The 14195-nt window shown below is 40.0% G+C and overlaps 1 protein-coding gene across 1 annotated transcript in view; it reads right to left on the reverse strand.

The window, feature by feature from the left end:
• LOC114105187 (peroxisomal bifunctional enzyme-like) overlaps window positions 1-14195 on the reverse strand; it is a 31724-nt gene that overhangs the window by 3514 nt on the left and 14015 nt on the right. The window contains exons 5-6 of the mRNA XM_027951566.2: window positions 11158-11262; window positions 540-881 (exon numbers count right to left, since the gene is read on the reverse strand). Of these exons, the coding sequence (XP_027807367.2) occupies window positions 540-881; window positions 11158-11262 (447 nt within the window). The remainder of the gene's footprint in view (window positions 1-539; window positions 882-11157; window positions 11263-14195) is intronic.

Consider the following 14195-nt stretch of genomic DNA (forward strand, 5'->3'; position numbering starts at 1 on the left):
GACCTTACCCCTGGCAAACTTTCCAAACTACATCCAACCCAGACAGATGTCAGAGCTTTCTAGTGGGCACAAGAGAGCAGTGGAAGACTACATCACAAAGTGATGGTGGTTTTGAGGTAGGAGGTGTGAATGCATCCAGGGACCACAAAGACAAGAAAATTGATCCCAAATACTTATCTGCAAGAGTGAAATGCCATGCTTGAAATGTGCTACAAATATCAATCACAGTTTGGAAATCCTGGAGTGAGAGATTCATACAGAGAAGGGTTAGAGAGGAGTAAATAGTGCCCACAGTCTGGAGACAGACAGCCAAGGTCAGGCCCTCACACCACTAGAGTTTAGCTCACTCTGGAAAAGGTTAGCATCTCTAGGCCTCACACATAAGACGAAGGCAGTTCGAGGACTTGGGTGACAATTACTGGAGCTAACAGGAGTAATGGGGTTCAGCATAGAACCTGGGACCTGGTGTCCTGGAATAAATGTTAGCTCTTGACATGCACACATTTGGAGAAGCCCATGAACCGCCCCCACGTGCTTACCAAGGACACCAACGGAGGAGATGGGTCGTGCTGATGCTGTTTTCCATGAGGCCCCAGAGGGAGTGGACCATTTACTTGCATTCTTTTCAGCAAAGAAAGCATATTGCAGGGCTCTAGCCTGCCCTGATCCCTGAAGGTACATAAACAGCTCCGCTTCCTCCTTGATGCCCACTTCATAGGGATACTTCACAGAGGCCTGGACTGCACGGACACAAGTCTCCGGAGCCAGGCACCCAGGGTACTGCTTCTGCATCTTTGCAAAGGCTTCCCTGAAAATGGTGTCCATGTTGGGCAAGCTTGGCACTGGCTTGTTCAAGATTCTGCGGGATTCTAGAGATTGATCTGAAAAGAATAAGCATGATCAGAGATTTGAGAATGTTACTTAAACAAAGGAAATTGATTATATAATAACAGTAGCAGCAGCAACAACAACACCTGGTTCAGATTCAAAGTACAGAAGTACATACTGTTCATCAAGATATTTAATGGAACACCAATACCATATTTCTGACATTTTTGTAACTTGTCCTATAAGAGAATCTAAGAGAATCAAAGGATTTTAAGTTACCAAATGAATGCATAAAAGTTATATTCTTTTAACCCCTATTATTTTTAGTTATAGAAAAAAGTTCAGAATTACTATTTGAGATCTGAAATAATCTGAACACTATTCTTAAAAATATGAAACCTTTCGATTACCCATGATAGAAGACATTGTAATATGGTTGGAAGAGAACTGAAAGTTCATTATAAATCTTTCAAGATTGGCTATTTGATTTTCAACACATAGAAAAAAATTAATCAAATAGTGCTGGGAGAACTGAATACCCAATTCAAAATTGATTAATTAATTAAATTAAATAATGCATAGATCCTTACCTAGCACAATCTATCAATGAATCATAAATCCATTGAAGAATAAAAACTGAGCTTTGGGGGCTGAGGCAGGAGGATTGTGAGTTCAAAGCTTGCCTCAGCAGCTTAGCAATGCTCTGAGCAATTTAGCGAGACCCTCTCTAAGTAAAAGATAAAAAAGGGTAGAGATGTGGCTCAGTGGTTACCCTGGGTTCAATCCTGGTATTAATAAAAAGGTCAGGGGGTGGGTACTGTAAGAATTTCTAGAAGAAAATAGGAACATTTTTATGTTCTTAGGCTAAGTGATATCTTATATAACATCAAAAGCATAATCCATAAAGGAAAAGTAATTAATAAATTGAACAAATTAAAATGAAAGACTTTTATATTACAAAGGACATCATTAATAAAATGACATGAAAATCCATAGGAGAAAATATTAGAGTAGTGGGCAGAAAGTGTCATCCTCTAGATGTCAATCCCCAGAAACTATGAACAAATCAACTAATCTGGCAAATGGATTTATACATGTAATTAAGATTAAAGACTGAGATGGGAGGTAACCTTCTATTATTTGTGTGGCCCAATATAATCACCTGGGAGAAATTCAATAACCAGAAAGGATCAGAGGTATATCATGTGATGGTCTGGACCTGCTGGCAATGCTGTGGATTTCATATGGGAGAAGGATTCTAGTTACTCCATATTATTACCAAATATTAATACCAAATAACACTTGGTATTGATGTCATTTTTACTACACTCATTCCAGTGATTCTGTATCAGCTATCTATAGCACATATTTCATACAAAGCTGTGATCCAGATTTGGCTTCTAGCTATTGTCATCTCAGGGATAACTGGGGGAGGACCTGCTTCCAGACTCACTCAAGGGGTTGTTAGTTGGATTCAGTCCCTTTTGTGCTTTTGGACCAACAGCCTCAGTTCCTCCCTCACTATGGGCTGAGGTCACCCTCAATTCTTTGCCACATGGCTTCTCCACAGGGCCGCTCACATCCTGTCACTGGCTTCTGTCAGTGTGAGCAAGTGAGTAAGCAAGAGATGGGCAAGACTACAGCCAGAGCCTGTTGGTAACCCAGCCTCAGAAATGACGCCCTATTATTTGAGGCTGTCTACACATTCACTGTAATTTTAACGTACGTTTCCCTTCATGGTGATGTTGAGCCTTTATCACATGCTTATTAGCTATTTGGATATCATACTCTCATGGTTATGTATGTGCTCAAGTTTTGCTAACATTTGTATAAAAGAGTAAATATGTGACAAATTGTAGATGCCAAATGTCCAGCTATTACAGACACTATTTTCTATCAGTGCTACTATTTCAAGAGTAAATCATTGTATGAAAAATGTATGTCTTAGTTATGTACACAGGATTCATACCAAGCTTATAAAGCAGCTCCATTACAGAAAGACCTCTGACTCTGGCACTAGTGTGGAGCCTATGTCCCAGGGATCATAGTCTGGATGTCATCATGTGCACAGGGGGCATTATGAAATCTCATCCCCTTGTTGTAAGCTATGAGGCAAGCCTGTTCCTAATACTTGACTACTTGCAGAGTTGAGAAGAATGCTTTTCTAAATGAATGATGTCCCACCTGGTTAGAGCAGCACTCAGGAGAGGAGCAAAGACAGTGGTTATTACCATGAGAGCCCTGCTGACCCTGTTGCTTTGGAGAAATGTGAACCGTACTCAAGAGACCCACAGATTACTTGCTCAACTATTCAGTCCTCAATGTGAGGAGAGGCAAGCTCAGCAGAGAAGGATGGGACAAGCTACAGTCCACTGCTGGCTCCATTCATTGGTGACCTAGAAGGGAGGCAAGAGTGGACAGTGGGGAGAGCAGGAGCGGGAGGACATGTATGTAGAGGGCAAGTGGATAAGGAAAGAGGCGCAGCTGTCTGCATTGTGACCTGAACCTACTGCTGGCTTAACCCACACCATGGAACAGGGCAGATGGATCTGGATGTCCCAGAGCTGGAGCTCTGTCCTGCCACACTGCTGCTGCTCCCACCATGCCTGGGGCTGCCTCTCAACAGCACAGTCATATCAGATTTCTTTCAAGAGTTTAAGATGCCCACCCAGGGCCCACCACAGATTTAGTTAAGAATCCTTAAGGGTGGGGCCTGAACCGGGCAATTTTTTTAAAAACAATTAATGACTTTTTAAAATAACTTTATTTATTTATATTTTTATGTGGTGCTGAGGATTGAACCCAGTGCCTCACACAAGCACTCTACCATGCAGCCACAACCCCAGCCTAAGCAGGATGATTTTTAAAAGAGTTTTTTACAGTTGTTTTGAGCTATACCTCCAAAAGGTCCAAGAGCAGGGGGTGTGTCAGCCACTGTCTCTGGGACAGCCGCAGGGTCTGGCAAGTTTGTCTGAGGCCAGTAATTGGAAAGAATAAAAGGGAGAAAATGAGCAAACCAACCAGAAAAGAAAAGCCTGCTTAATGGAATGAAGCAATTATTTCTGACCCACATCATCCTGTTATCCTGGGATCCTCAGAACCTCTCAGGCTGTGTGTGGGCATCCTGGGAGCTCTCCCAGGCACCTGTCCAGGACAGCCTAGAGCCAGATGAAGCACATCCATGGGACAGGTTTGGTCAGGGCGTAGTCAGCCAGCTTTTCCCTGCCTCGTCTCCTGTCTCTCTCTTTCTGTGGCTGGAGTTGAAGGATGCTGTTTTCTTCCACTGTTGGGTTATTAGCAAAGAACACAGGCAGAACTTCCCCTTTACATCTATAGGGACAGTTGTTTGGAAAGTATTTCTTCTACACTTGGTAATCTTAATATCACTCAGAGCAGTGTCGAGTGGAATACTTTCTCTTTATCCACTGTGTATGGTTTAGTTTTGTTCTCCATGTACCATGGTGAGAACTATCAATTTTGATCTTACTAAGTTGTTAAATAAAGTTATGATACAGTTGTAAATGAGTCACTCAACAGTACCTACAGAATAAGAGCCTAGTATGGGCAGGTCAGCAGTACTTGCCCAGGGAAAGCTGAAGAGAGGCACTATGTAGTGATTCGGGTATACTCATAACTGAACTCTTCATTGGCCCATTCACATGAATTTTGACTTCATTCTATTCGGGATCATAAAGATGAAGATGAAGTATACTCAAATTTTGATAAAACAATGTACAAAACTGTACTTATGAAAAAAGAAAAGAAGTTGATTATTTCTCCTTCACCCTTCTGCTAACCTGACAGGAACAGATTCTCTCTGCCTAAGCTAAAGAGCAACTCAGTATGCAGTTCACAGAATTCCCTTCCTCAGACACACAGGACCGTCTGTCTTCTCCCTAGCTGTGATAAGCAGTAGCCTCTGTGCACCTTGAGGCTCTACAAAGGATGAAACAACTGCACAGTCACAGGCTTCAGGGAGATCACCCACAGTAAGTGGTCAAGAGGAGGCTCAATGTGGACATGTGCTCAGGCCTCCAGTGTGAAACAAGGTCACTCTGTATTTTGAAAGTTGTTTATATAAATGTTCACAGAGAGTAAAAAGAAATTACAAAGAGCAAAAGGTAAAATGAAGGAGAAGGCCCAGGAAACCACTAAGGTTTTTTGTTGTTGTTTTGTTTTTTTAAAGAGAGAGAGAGAATTTTTTTTTTTTTTTTTTTTTTTTAGTTTTCAGTGGACACAACATCTTTATTTTTATTATCATGTGGTGCTGAGGATCGAACCCAGCGCCCTGTGCATGCCAGGCGAGTGTGCTACGGCTTGAGCCACATCCCCAGCCCCAAGGTTTTTTAAAAGCTACAAATCCAAATGAACAAATACACGAAGTTCTTTGGGCAGAATTTGAATTATTCAAACGGCCAATAGCTCAGCACAGCCATAGCCAAATAGACAAAGAGAAAGCACTGACTTGAGGCTCCCAGGTGGATGTGCCCTGGGCCCATCCCTGCTGGAAAGGGGGGCACAGAGCCACAGGGTGTTAGTCTTTGCTCTCACTTGCAGCTTCACGCCAGAAATGCACACATGGGGACTAGGAATTTTCACTCAGTTCTGGGACAAGCCAGCTGCTGGCCACATGCAAGTGCAAACCGATGGCCTCTCACAGGACCCTCCCCTTTCCAGGTGAGCCAAAGCAAGCAGGTCTGGCTCAGGAATCCTGCATTCCTCCACTAAATCTATTGCACTGCTATAGACTAAGGGGCTTCATATAACAAGAAAATTAAGATGTGTAAAGCTAATTAGCTAAAACAGCCAACTCTCCGGAATATGTTGTAAAGTTTGTAGAGAAATCTGCAGCGACTTCCCAAATCATATCTGTAGATATGTAACCTTCTATAGTCCTGTCTTACCCGTAACTGTTTCCAAAAGTATTGACTAGAATATTGACCACTGGGAATCCCCTTCCCTCTCTCCTTTCCTATAGGATGTGGAAATTAAATAAGTCTTCCTAATCTTTTCCTTTTGTGTCTTTTAATTTGTTTATTTATTTATTTATTTATTTATTAACTGAACATTTGAGCAGTGAGAAGGGGAACAGGCTGAATTAATACAATTTTTTTTCAAATGAAAAATGGGAATGTAAAACATTTACATCCATTATTTAAATTGTGATATCATTCACATACCTCAAAAGTCACATGGCTTTTTAACCACACTTTTCATAACTGACTTACTGATGTGTTTAAGACCTTAAGCAGTATTTACAAGCCATGTAGAAAAAGTAAATCCCAGAAAATGTTGTCTCCATTTTTACCCTCCCTTCCTCAATGGTTCTCAAAGAGTGGTCCCCAGAAGGTAGCATTATCATCACATAGGCACTTGATAGAGATGTAAACTTTTGGTCCTTACCCTATATGTAGTGAATCAGAAAATAATGAGTGGATCCCTGCAATCTATGTTTTAAGCCAATCAAGAGATTCTGATTCACAGTAAAATTAGAGAACCATTGCTCCATGTGAAGACAATTGCATTAGCTTTATTGAAAAACAGATTAACACACATGCATGTATTCATTTATAATAAATTTATATGTATTTAATATTAATTAGTGCATTAGTATTTTGTGGATCCTCCCTATCAAGTTTATACCAATTTTGTTTTGTCAAATATAACCACATTCCTATAGCTACCTTTAAAAGCAAACAAAGGAAAATTAAACAACAACAACAAAAAAGAGGAAAGCATTGAGAGAGAGAGAGTGAACAAAGACAAATAAAAGGGAAAAAATCAACACAGCTAAACATTTTGTGAACTAACAAGCAGCAAGTGTAGATAAGATTCCCTGAGTCAGTCCTTTGTTGATCAGCCCCATTTCTCTACCTTCTGTCCCTAGCATTTATGTATGACAAAGCAGCACCAAGATATCACAGAATTTCAAACACTGGTACTCATTAAAAAATAAAAGTAATCAGTAAGCATACTAGAGTTTCCCAAGGGATTTTAATTACTAAACCCCAAAAGAGATGCAGGACAGCCACTTAAGTTGTAGTTAAGAACCAAACACTCACCATCCTGCCCACCCAAAAGAATGGGGTCTTATTTAGAATAAAATTTATCCTATGCTTGTACGATTTTATCAAAATGGATTCTACTGTCATGTATAACTAAGAAGAACCAATAAAATAAAATTTTAAAAAAAAGAACCAACACTGAGAACTCGCTTGTAGCCTTTGCATTCTTGCAATATAGTTTGAAACTAATTAATTTTGAGGAGCACTTTCCTTTTATGAATAATGAAAATAAGACCCCAAAGAAGAGATCTATTGTGGTCCACATGACTCAGGCTGAGATCTGAATCCAGGTCTTCTATCATCCAGTACTGAGTCTTCTCTATGAGACTGCACCCCTTCCACATTGGTGGGACCTCCATTTTTTCTTTCAGTAAATTTAATGACTCAGATACTGGGAAAAGATACACACATACACACACATACACAAATATAGATAGATACATAGATTTTTTTTAATCAAGAATCTCAGTTACCTACCACTCCAGTAAAACTTCTGTTTAAAAAACTAGTATATCTTCTGATAAGAGTTTTCCTTATGCAAATAAGTATATGAACCAGTGATATTTGTGAAATTTCCTTTCTGGGTTTTTTTCTTAATATTATGTGTAGCAGGGCTCTGAGGTGCATGCCTGTGATCCTAGAGGCTTGGGAGCCTGAGGCAAAAGGATCACAAGTTAAAAGCCAGCTTCAACAACTTAAGAGGCCCTAAGCAACTTAGTGAAACCCTGTCTCAAAATAAAAAAATAAAAAGGGCTGGGAATCTGGCTCAGTAGTTGAGCACCCTTGGGTTCAATCCCTGGTACCAAAAAAGGGGGAGAAAAAAAAAAAAAAAAAAAAAAAATATATATATATATATATATATATATATATATATATATATGTATATGTATACACACACACACATACACACACACACATATATATAATATGTATCTGTATTTGCAAGTTTTTCATTTTTCTTCAAAAATCGAAGTTCCAATGGTTAAATGGAGTTGCTTCTTTGATTTCCATCATTAATTAGGTAACTAATCCTACAAAATTAAGATAAAAGTTGTTTCCAATATTTTATATTGACAAAGATTCAGTGATCAATACTATGCTCAAATCTTTGTACTTCTGTTATAATTTCTCTATAGTAAATTACCAAGAATAGAAACACTAAGTCAAAGACATGAGTAATTTATTTTATTTTATTTTATTTTTTATTTTTTTTAACTTTTATTTATTTTATGTGGGGCTGAGGGTCGAACCCAGTGCCTCATGCATACGAGGCAAGCGTTCCACCACTGAGCCACAACCCCAGCCCCTCTTTTTATTTTTTGGTATTGGGGATTGAACTCAGAGGCGCTTAACCACTGAGCCACATCCCAAGTCCTTTTCTATTTTTTATTTAGAGAGAGTCTCACTAAGTTGCTTTAGGGACTTGCTATGTTGCAGAGGCTGGTTTTGAACTTGCTATCCTCCTGCCTGGGTCTCCCAAGCCTCTGGAATTACAGGCTAGCAATGGCATGCCTGGCAAATATATGAATACTTTAAAACCTCAATACCTGAGTGCCTAATTGCCCTCTTAATCGGATGTATTACAATCAGTACAATGAGCACGTATTTAAACTTAATCTCGCCCCATTATTTTTCTATCTTTTCTTATTTGCTTTGCAAAATTTAGTGACTTTTAATGATTCGTTCATTAATCAAGTTTAGAAAGCATTTCACAGTTAAGTATGCACTTACTTTACAACCTGGTAATCCTACTCTTATTAATTTACCCATGAGACATGATAATATACACTTACAAAGACCTATCAAGTTCTGGAGTGGAAACAAATTAAATGTTCATCAGCTGATGAATAGATAAAAAATTGGAGTTTACCCACATTATGGAAATTTTTCAGTAATCCAGTGTAACTTAACTCAAGATACAAAAACATATGAACTCAAAAGCAATGTACTACATGAAAAAATCCAGACACAAAGACACCTTCTGTATGCAGGATTCTATCTACATGAAATTCTAAAAAACATAATACTACAGTGACAGGAGGCAGGTCACTGGTGGCCTGTGGCCAAGTGAAAGACAAGGGGACCTACCAGAAAGTGTCTTGAGAATGCTTTCTTGGGTGACAGAGCTGCACTTTGGTGTGGCAGTGGGATCATGACTATGCACTGTCACCAACACTCACCACTCTATACTTGGCTTGGATGAATTTATTGTGTGAAAATTACACCTCAGTGAAGCTGAGGGGGCATTCTGAGCTGTGTGTGGTCTAAAAATACTACTTGATTCTAGAGTCACAAAAGAAGCCAAATTAGATCTGCAAAATAAATAAATGAATATGTGAAGCTGAAAAAAACAGAAACAGAACCAAAAATAATTTTGTAATGCTTGAGAAAATTATCATACTGCAGGCTTATAAAAAATCAAAACAAGCAAAGACTAAATGTTTAAGAAATTGTGGGACAAAATATCTTTACTTCGTGCCTATTTCCTTTCAGTTCTTGTGTGTATTCATACATATTCTATGTAAGTATAATTATAAGATATATATGAGTTTAGATAGATAGATAGATAAAGATAGTTTTTATTTTGCTTTGTTTTTTTGTGTGGCTAAACCTTGAACCCAGGGGTAGGCCTTGCTCTACCACTGAGCAATTATGCAGCCATGTACATTAATATCTTAAAACATTTCTGGATCACAAGCACTTGACTTTATGTGTATATTGTCCTCATAGTTATAATTTAAAATAGTTACATGTAATTGTTCAAAGCCAGAACTATTGGTGAAATTACCAAGTTTTAAAGCACATGAACCTCAATGTTAGGATGCCACCAAGTGGACAAATGATGTAAGGTTCAATTCAAGTGGATAAAACAGAAATGTTACATGTCATTTGAATTTTTAATTTAACACTTAAAATTAACTTTAAAACAGAGTAAGAAAGGAAAATTACACCATTTTATAAGTACACTAGGCCATGATTTTCATTTATTTCTTGAAGAAATTTAATTCTCAAATCAGAATTTAGAGAAATTCAGGAAAACAGCTGAGGTGTTTATAAACTAAAACCCCGGGAGTAAATGTTGACCTGGGTATACCTTGAGCCCCAGTGCAAAGAATAATATAAGGACCCCCAATTGTACACAGCCTTTGCTCTGAGTCAACCAAATGACTTCTAACAAAACAAGCAGCCCCCTCAGGAAGCTCTGTGGGGCAGACCCAGTAAAGACAGCCTGGAGGCAGAGGATAGCAGGCAGTCCACCTCCATTTGGGTGGGAACTTGCCAACTCTGTAGGAGCTACCAGTATTCTCTCCCCACAGTCCCTGGCCTCCCCCATTGCAAGCCTTAACCATTGCATTGGAACAGTAACTGGCTGGAGCCACACTCAAAAGAAAACAAGACTTCAAGAGAGTGTTGGCCTGGGTCAGCAAAACAATAACTGTTTCCCAGGGAAGCTCTGGAATTACCCTGAGCCTTTGCTGCCACCAAGCGGGAGACCAGCACATACTCCGTCCTGCCTGTGGCCCAACACTTCTCCCAATTATTTATTTTGGGATTTTTCCCCCACCCTGCTCCTTGCTCATTTAGAGCTCACAACCTCCACAGACTGAAAAGGAACAGTTAAAAAAATCAAGCAAATGAGCAAGCAAAGGAGATTGCCATGAAAGTAGCTCTTAGAGTTCCCTTCCACACTCCTGAGTGTGTAAAGCAAGAAGGCCTAAGGGATGGAACTTGCCCTGCTGAAACAGGAGTTTCAGAGGCCAGGGCTTTACCGTGGAGAGTTAGGGAGCATGTCTTCTACTGGCTGAAGTGTGCTCCTCTATTTATTTCAGCTTTAATTCTATTTCTTCACTGAAAACCCACTTCTGGTTTTAAAAATTCCAATGGCACAAAAGGGCGAACTGTAAAAAGTCTCCTTTAAACTGCTTCTGCTGGCTGACCAGAACCTCTCCCAGAGGCAACTACTCCATTTCTTGTGAGATTCTAGCATATATATTTTGTGCATAGGCCAAAAGTGACATCTGTCCATTCTCCCCATATATACTTTCTATACCATCACCCCTGATTATTGGCAAACTACCACAACTGATGTTATATCATTAATAATACAATATTTTGTGGAATTTATGCCATGTTAGTACATTTATTTTTAAGTTTTATCATCCTCTATCACATGGGTGACCCCTAAGGTATTTAAGGAGTGTCTTATTAAAATGGACATTAGCTTGTTTCCAATCTTGTGCAGTTATCATCTTTATCTTCTTACCTAAAATTCTCAGGGCAAATTTGATTGCTGCTTCTACTGGATCTGAATCCACAACTTCATCCAGAATGCCCAGCTTAAGTGCTTCATCCGCCAAAATGTGTCTCCCTAAAACAAAGCAAATCAAAGAGTGATGTGAGATTAAAGTGAGAGCCCTGCTGTCTTCCCCAGATATAAACATCTGCTATTAAGAGAAGAGAACAAGGACCCTTGATGGCTGGAGTTGAAACATCATGCAGATGTAGCCAGAGAGCTTGGATTCAGGGTGCAGCTCCACAGTTCCTGTTTTTGTGACCAGGAGGATGTGCACCAGGAACACAATTTCTTCACTGATCAATAGGAATAATTATGCTTATCTCAGTAATTCTGAGTATTATGTGAAAATCATATATTCTATTCTCTTAATAGTCTCTAAATAACTATAGAAGCACTTTACAACCTACAAATCTCTATAGAAATATAGAAGATGGTGACTGTTGGATAAATTGATAGAAGTGGCAGCAGAACTACTATCTATCTTGTACCTACCACACACCAGGACTGGAGTTGATTTACAAAATAGTCACCAAACATACATGTAGTTGAGTAGATAGGGGAAAAAAAGTTCTGTATCAATTAAATTGATGTTAAATAGGTCTAATGAAAGTTACACAGGACAAATGGTATAGTATTCCAATAGTTATTGGCTACCAAGACTCTCCACCCTTCCTTGGTTTGTAGAATATATTTTATGTGGTTGGGAGCCCTGGCTCCTACTATGTAAGCTGAAAAGGAATCAGAGCTGAGAGGTAATTGCTCTTCTAGTCCCAAGAAGCAATGGTGAAACAAGTGCTCTGTTGAGGGTCTGAGTCAGTCTGGTATCAATGACACTAAGCAATAGCGACAGTTTAAATCTCACCTCACAGGTGACAACACTGGGTGTCAGGAGTGGCGGTGCTAGCAACCTGCTGTGTTCAGGGTCATCTTGGCAGCCTCAGTATGGAAAAGGTCAAGGGCGTTACAGAAGTTTATCTGGGTTTGCATCACTAAAGATCTGTCCTGGCAGTTCTTTACCAGTTGTAAGATGTCATCAGATGTGCATATTCTGAAGTAGGGGTTGTGGCCTTAAGCACAGGGCCAGTAAGGAGACAATGACAAAGCATTTGCGTACTTGCAACTTTGGAAAAGGGTTCATCAAATCAGTCTTGGTGGCAATAATTCCTGGGTCTTCCCTGTCCTTCATGTGTTGGTAGATGCCACCTCTACAACAAAAACCTCCATTCCTGGGTCCCGTGAGTTCTTCAGAGAGCTACAAATGGGTTTTCTTGACTACAGAGACAATTCAGTGATTTTCCAAGGGTCCTGCTAGAAAAGCAGTCTTAGTGAAGCCAGATTTAAAGTTAGGTAGTCAGTGTAGTTAGGTAAATCGGGTCTAATGCCGAGTGAAATCTAAAATGGAGGCCATGCTGGCAATGATTCCGGGAAACGCAGGACAACTCATGGAATGTTAATGAAGTCCCGAAAAGGCCCTAGGCCAAAGTCCACCTCAAAGAAATGTTAATGAACAGCCCCCAGCAAAAAGGTGCTGACTCAGAAGTCCTTCCTGACCAGATTACTTCTTTGGCCCACCTGTGTCCCACCCCTCGGGCCTTCCCACCTACATTCCATCACTGAAAGAACTATAAAAAGGGGAGACAACATCCCTTCCACGGATTCCACCTCTTGGGTCCCCTTCTTCCTCCGGGAGAAGTCTTTTCTGCTGTCCTTTAATAAACTTTTAATTTCTACTCTGACCTTGCCTCGGCGTGCTTCTTTGGTGTTATTCTTCAACATTGGGGAAGCAAGAACTCGTCACCGGTCAACAGCGGTAACATTAGGGCACTTTTCTGGAAGTGCCTTGAAAGCAGGCTTCCAGATCCTCTCCTGCAGTGCAGAGGGGGTGTGGAGTAGGTGAGTGATGTCAGGGGTCAAGTGTCCCATGTACACAGTCATTTTAGGTGAAGGTTAAGTAAATCAGCCTAACCAGGTTAGGGGCACTGAGGTGACATAAATGGAAGATGGAAACCTGGGTGCTAAAAGGATCTCTAGGACAGCAAAGCAGGGGAATGTGAGCCACCCACAAACAGAATGAAAAGCTCTTCATCTGTACTGATTTCTTCTGGCTTTAATTTCATGAAAAAGAGAGTACCACTGCCGTTCTTCCAGTGACAATCAAGTTCCAAGCATGCTTATTCTGTTTCAAAGAACAAATGTAACAGTGGTCCACTTTATGCTTTGAATATAGCCCTTGCTGCTCTGCCACTGCAGTTTACTTTTATTTTATTAATTTTTTTTAGTTGTTGATAGACATTTATTTTATTTATTTATATGTGGTGCTGAGAATTGAACCCAGTGCCTCACACATGCTAGGCAAGTGCACTAGCACTGAGCCCCAGCCCCAGACCTACAGTTTATTTTTATAATGGACTATTTCTTTTTCTTCCTCTCTCCCTGCTCCTCCCTAATCTCTCCCTATCCCTACTTTGAGGAACAGGATTACCATTCTTCCCAATTTTAAGCAGATTTATCTTCTCTGGATAGGAAAAACCAATGAAGACTTTGGGGATGGTACCAGAAGATACAGAAATAACTGATATCTCCCAAATTAACAAGTGAAATTACAGCTTCAACAGAGAACATGTGGAATGTAGCCTTTGAGTCACCTCTTTAAAAGCCCCCTGTTCCTACAGATGGGCAGAATCACAGCCTTTCAGGCAGGAGTCCCCTGTGTTTCTCCTTTGCTAGCAAAGCAATAAACATTTTTCCTTTTTCTCAAAACTGTGTCCTCGTTATTGGATTGGCATTAGGGACAAGGACCAAGCTTTCAGCAACATTGAGGACTTAAGATGTGCAAATCAAATCCTTGGGCTGTGCTTTAAACTTGTTTTTCCTAGGGCAGCCCTCAGTGTAGATTGAAAGGACACCCACAGAGTCCATGCAAAGTCCAGAGATCACACCACACACTGGAATCTCCTGCAAGAGATTTATTGTCAGTAGCATGAGGCAAACCGACAAGGCTGTCC

This window comes from Marmota flaviventris, chromosome 8 (genome assembly GCF_047511675.1).
Source record: "Marmota flaviventris isolate mMarFla1 chromosome 8, mMarFla1.hap1, whole genome shotgun sequence".
Classification (NCBI taxonomy): domain Eukaryota; kingdom Metazoa; phylum Chordata; class Mammalia; order Rodentia; family Sciuridae; genus Marmota; species Marmota flaviventris.